Source organism: Oryzias melastigma, linkage group LG4 (genome assembly GCF_002922805.2).
Source record: "Oryzias melastigma strain HK-1 linkage group LG4, ASM292280v2, whole genome shotgun sequence".
Classification (NCBI taxonomy): Eukaryota; Metazoa; Chordata; class Actinopteri; order Beloniformes; family Adrianichthyidae; genus Oryzias; species Oryzias melastigma.
Genome location: NC_050515.1, coordinates 30466919 through 30472918, shown reverse-complemented (window position 1 = coordinate 30472918; position 6000 = coordinate 30466919). Strand labels below are relative to the sequence as shown.

At 36.2% G+C, this 6000-nt stretch overlaps 1 protein-coding gene across 10 annotated transcripts in view; it reads left to right on the top strand.

Moving 5' to 3' along the window:
* Positions 1-6000, top strand: part of ect2 (epithelial cell transforming 2) — a 47726-nt gene that overhangs the window by 29435 nt on the left and 12291 nt on the right. For all 10 annotated transcript variants that reach the window (XM_024259053.2, XM_024259052.2, XM_024259048.2 and 7 more), the window contains 2 exons: positions 1583-1690; positions 3073-3207. In XM_024259053.2, the coding sequence (XP_024114821.1) occupies positions 1583-1690; positions 3073-3207 (243 nt within the window). The remainder of the gene's footprint in view (positions 1-1582; positions 1691-3072; positions 3208-6000) is intronic.

Sequence of the window (6000 nt, the reverse complement as noted above, 5' to 3'; positions counted from 1 at the left end):
TGTCTGTTGGATGTCTCACTCAGAATGAAAGGAAGACTCAAACGATGTCGAGGAATCAGGTTTATTTGTTGTGAAGAGTTCTAGAAAACCATCAGTAATCATGTCTCCATGTTTGAGGCTTTGTCCTCCCCTTTATGATTTAAATGTTAAATTAATAAAATAAAAGCATAAATAGTTGTAGGAGCCCTTTTGAATTTATAGTTTGTTTTAGCTGGTGTATTTTTAAGTTGTGTGTTGGTATATATATATTTTTGTGGCATTTTTTTAGTTTTTGATATTTGCTTAAAAGCATTCAGTTGTGCACAGAATGCTTTGTATGAGTTACAAACCAAATATTATACACACACAAAAATCCAAAGTTATACACAAACCGATAAACACAAGTTAAAATCTAGAATTATGCTCACATAGATCCTGTGAAACTATTTTCTCTCCATAGAATGTAAAACAGTGGCCAGTTGTGGGTTGATAAACTTTATCAAGCTAATCTGACAAATTTCAAACTAATTAGAAAGCAGGAAGTGTTAATCCATAGATTCAGATGTAAATTATTATTGGATGTTTGTAGACACACAGATAATCATTTTTTTCTTGGATACTTATTTTTTTGTCTCAGCTGTAATAGATTTGGAGACATTCAGGTGTATCAAATTGTTAATCTGTGATTTCAATATTTTCTTTTCACTCATTGTTTAATCTGAAAAACAATTTGAATATTAAAAATTGTCCCAGACTAACACGTTTCAGCCCGGTAATGTCAGAGTATGTCAGTTACTTAAGTTTCCTGAAGTAGAGAAATTCAGTAAAACATGTAGTAATAAAGGATATCATGCACTAATTTTACATCACTTCCTGTGAGGTCATGGGGACCCTGAAGCTCTATTCTGTCATTGCGGCACAACATTTTGAACAAGGACACACTCCAGGTTTACGTTAAAAGTGGGGTCATCTGGACCCCATTAGACAGCACAACAGATGAGCAAAGAATGACTCCATGATCACACAAAGTCATGTTTTCCTCAACAACACAGAGCTTCTCCTGTCTAGATGAGAACATAAATGCAGCACTGTATAATTGCATACTGTTGTCAATACAATGAAAGTCTCAACGATGGATTCTATAATGAAAGCTACAGGGCTAGAGTTCTTCTGTTTGTTTGATAGGTTTTATTCTTTCATATGTTGGCAACAGGACATAGAAGTGAGGGGATTTTACTCTGGAGATGTCACGAGCTGCTACAGCTGTGTCTGTATGATGAAACAGCGTTCTCTATCCTCAAACCGCCTTAAAGAGGATCCGTCTTAAAGATCTTAAAGACAGATGGGTCTCTAAGGCGTGCCAGATAAATACAACAAAATAAATACTTGTACAGTGTATCAAGTAAAAGGAAACTCCCACCACATTCATGTTTGTTTGTTTGGGTCCACTCTGCTGCAAGAATAGCATGAGATGAAGCTTTGCTTGTTAAAAAGAGGTCTGCTGGGTTAGAAGGTGTGAGCTCCAGTCCTAACATCAATCCCATCATCTAGCCATGTGACCAATCTGCACTGATTTTTTATTTTTTTTGTGTGTATGTGTCAGGAGGATCTTATCCAGATGACAGACCCAGACTCTCTACAGGTCAGCACAAAGGATATGGACAGCACACTGAGTAAAGCATCCAGAGCCATTAAGAAGACGTCTAAAAAGGTACCAGTGCTAGTTAGAAAGCTCTGCCTCTTTGTAAGGAAATTAATGTGAAAGCAATTTAAGACTAGAACAGTTGCATTACCTGCAATAATGCTAGTGTGAATGTTTTTTGCTGAAAATGCTAAAGCTATTAGCAAAATGTTAATTTGCCAAAAGACTGGAAATTTAGTTACAGAACTACAAAAGAGCGCTAAAGTTTATCTAAATTTCTGAAAAATTTGTTGTAAAATTGCTTAAAAAATCGTAATACATGACAATTTTGCAAAAATATTTAGTGTGTTGTTGATATATGAGCTAAACTCCAAATTAGCCCAAAAATACTTATTAGATGCCAAGTTAGCCAGAAAGCTAGCTTGTTGCTTAAATACTAGCTAAACTCCAAAATGGCCCAAATTTCCTCAGTAAACTAAATTAGTCAAAAATGTTAGCATGTTGCTAAAATAAAAGCAAAACTCCAAATTAGCATAACAAACCCCAGTAGACGACAAATTAGCAAAAAAAAAAAGTTAGCATGATGCTAAAATATTAGCTATACTATATAAGCAGTAATGTTCTGAATGAGCTGAATGTTTTGATACCAAAGGTGCTGAAATCTCTGAAAGTGTGATTGAGTTTTTATGTGCTGAATAACATACAGAACAGAGCAGGAGAATCACTATAGTGTAAATGTTTACCAAGCAATCACACAATAACATCACTTTATTAGTTAGTAACACGTTTATCCAAAAGAATGAAATCTGCATGAAGTCACACCATGTGGTTGCAGAAATCGATGACTAAGAACAACAAGAAGAGAATGCAGCAGGAATCCAGTGTCCTTTGTTTTGGTTACATTCCAAAAATGAATCGTGATCGGTGGAAAAAGTGAGATTTTAGATGTTTATGAATCGTGATCGGTGGAAAAAGTGAGATTTTAGATGTTTTAAGGAAGTAAAACCTTTCACTAGATTCACTAAACAAATATGCAAAATTGTACTAAATAAATCTGCGAGAACGGTAAAGGTGAACCACAATATAGCCAGAGAACACTGTATATCTGCTCCTCTAAATGTGAGCATGATACGTCTGCTGTTTCCATGTTAAATGAGCCTTTCTAATCTTTAATTTGGTTATTTATTAGTGCCATCTTTAACTGAAGAAGGCCAGAGTTATGGACTCGTCTCACACTCTCTTTTCACTTTATCTCCCCCAAAATGTGAAACACAATAAATAAAGGGAGGTTGTTATGTATAAAACTATATTTATTTTTCATAAATTTCTTCTCTATTTGGAAAAAATGCCATCAAGATTCCCACAGCAGTTATAACAAAGGGAAGTATCTGGAGCTTTCCTTTCATGTTAAGACTATGACCGTTCCCTCCTGTGTGTTGGTGTGTCTTCAGGTGACTCGAGCGTTTTCATTCACCAAGACTCCAAAGCGTGCCATCCAGAGAGCCTTCATGGCCAGCACCACTCCTGACAAGAGAGGCCAGAGGCTGAGCTGTGAGAACCGAGTCTGCAGCAGCTCCACACTGGCTGTGAGTCCTCTGCTTTTCCTAGTTTTGAAGAATGGCTTTTACTGTAAACTTAGTTAAAATATCTAGTTGTGATTTATTCAAACAAACACTTTTGCTTTTAAATTTTCAAACAAACCACTGAGAAGACTGGATTTTATTTTTTTTTAAATCAACACTTGCTTGAGAATACGAAATATTTATATAGAAGCAAACAACCTTCCAGTTTCTTTGTGTGTTTTATGGCGGAACAAATTGCTAAAATTGTGTTTTTCTACCCGTTTGTGTCGTTACTTCCAGAAGTTTAGAAGGCTTGTTTTTTTGTGGTTTGGTTGAGACTTTCTTGGTCCAGAGAAGTATAGGTCACTCTCCTCCACTGAAGACCTCCTGCAGCCACAGGCCACACCCACCCCAACGACCACACTAGTGTGCAACCAGAAAACTGATAAACCCACAAACCACAGGGCCATGAGCTTCTGCTGGTGTTATGAGAGCCACACAAACTGGTCTGTAAACTTCCGAATCCTACAGCCTGAATGAAAATCAAGTTCTTTGCTGGAATGATGAGAGACTGGTGAAGTGCAGCCCATCAGAGTTGTGTATTTTTATGTTTGTTGTTTCACCAGGCAGATATTGAAGTGACACTAAAATCACAGGAATTTGTTCTGCCCTGTAGTTCCCACCACCAGTTCTTAAGCATTTTTGATCAGCCTTTCACAGAACTTCCAAAAATCTAGAGAATCTTAAATTCTCTGAATCAGAATGATACACAAACAGACTGGATGCTCTTGAAACTATTTTACAGAAGACAATCTTTTGAGCTTTAAACGATCTTCTTATACAGTGGTCCACAACCTCCGGGCCGCTGACCGACACCGGTCTGTGGGTCAGTTGGTACCGGGCCGCCAACAGAAAAAAAAAATGTGTGCTAACCTAGATTATTTCCTCTTTATCTTCTGATCCTGAGGGAAGTTTTATTTTTTAAACTTTAAGGATTCTGGGTCCATCTGGGTCATGTGACTTAAGCATGTTACTGCATGGCTAACTGGGTTGCTAAGCTAGAAGCTCAAAGCTAAATACCAAAACCAAACAATAAAACATATCTGGAAAGTTTCTTTGGGGAGAAAAGAGTCCGTGATGAAACCGAAGACGAGCCTCTGACTTCAGAGAACAATAAAGCTGCTGTTTAGGGACAAAACCAGGAGATTTACTCGACGTACAGAATTAGCGAGGCAGTTCTCGTGTAGCAGAAACAGCTCGGTCAAATAACAGATTCTTGACTGTTTAACACACAGATAATAAAGTTGGAGACACAGTGGATTCATGTTTATATCATATTTAGAAAATACTAGTTTTATGACGGTTGCATCATTTCATTTTGATTTATTCATCCATCACATCTTAAAAGTCGGACGTAGCTGAAGCTAGCTTCCGGTTGTTCGCCTCCACGTTGACGTTAAAGGGAAAATCTTCACAAAGTTCAAACCAGCCGCAGACATTTTACATGAGAACAGCAGAGTGGACGGCCATTTACAGTTAAAGAATCAGAAATGTATTTCAAACAGTTGTGTTGATTCAATGCTTTTTTTTAGCATTTGCAATGGATGATTTCTTTGTCAATGATGATACTATTTGCTGATAAAATGGGGCTCAAAAACTCAAAAATAGAAGGACGAGTGGGAGGAAAAGCTTTCTGCTGGAGGGCAGATGCTCCCATGTTTGGCCTTGGATCAAACTCGATGGGAATTTTACAATACACAAACGGTACAAAGGTTTGAGGTCACCCAGAAGGTCTAGTGTTCTTCGTGAAAAGTCCCACTTTTATTACCAAAGGAGTTGTACAAAAAAATAGAAAATATGTAGTCAAGACATTGACATGGTTATAAATAATGATATTTATTTGAAATTAAATATTTTTTCCTTCAAACTTTACTTTGGTCAAATAATCCACCATTTGCAGTAATTTCAGGATTGCAGACCTTTGTCATTCTAGGCAACCTTTAACAGTAAAAGACCCATTTTGACTTGTTGTCTACTGATCAAAACCTAGAAGGAGCCTCATATTAAGAAATCTGGATTTGCATTCATGACCTTCTATTTTTTTTTTAATAATAAATATGAGTATTGTCTATTTTTTTTCACGAACAAAAGCACAAATATAAAAAGAACTTAGCATTTATTTTTTTTATTTTTAATGTGTTTATTATTTTTTTACATGTGACAGAAGCTCAAATAACTTATTTTCAAAATAAGAGATGCTCTGTGCCAAACAGGATCATCTCACTGCAGCTTTGGGAAATTGGTAACCAATGTTGTTCAGCATAAGATAATATGTGCTTTTAACTCATAAAAGATCAAACTTTTTACCAAAGTTTTCTTTGCATATCAAATCTGTTCATTCTGGAGGTAGAGTTGATCAAACAAGACGTCTTCAGGTTAACAGGATGTAAAAACCTACATTGTTTATCATCTATGTGAACCTCAGACATCAGTTTATACATTTAACTCATCTAAATTAAATAAATGATAATTAGGTAATCCTTACTTTAAGAAAATTCTACTTTATTTTTTCTCTTTAATTAATTTATGTTTTTGTTTTTTCTTTGTCCTCAGCAGTCTTCCACTGCTGGGTTTTGTTATTTTAGGTTGGATCTTGTAGTCTTAGTTTTCAGGCTTTGTTTACTTGTTTTCTTTAGGTAGTTTTGTTTAGGCAGTCATTATCAGGAGCTGCTGACTCTGACGGTCGACATGTCTGGATCAGCAGTCTCCATGATTTATTTTATGTTTGGAGCCACAATGGAGAGATAAAAGAGACAC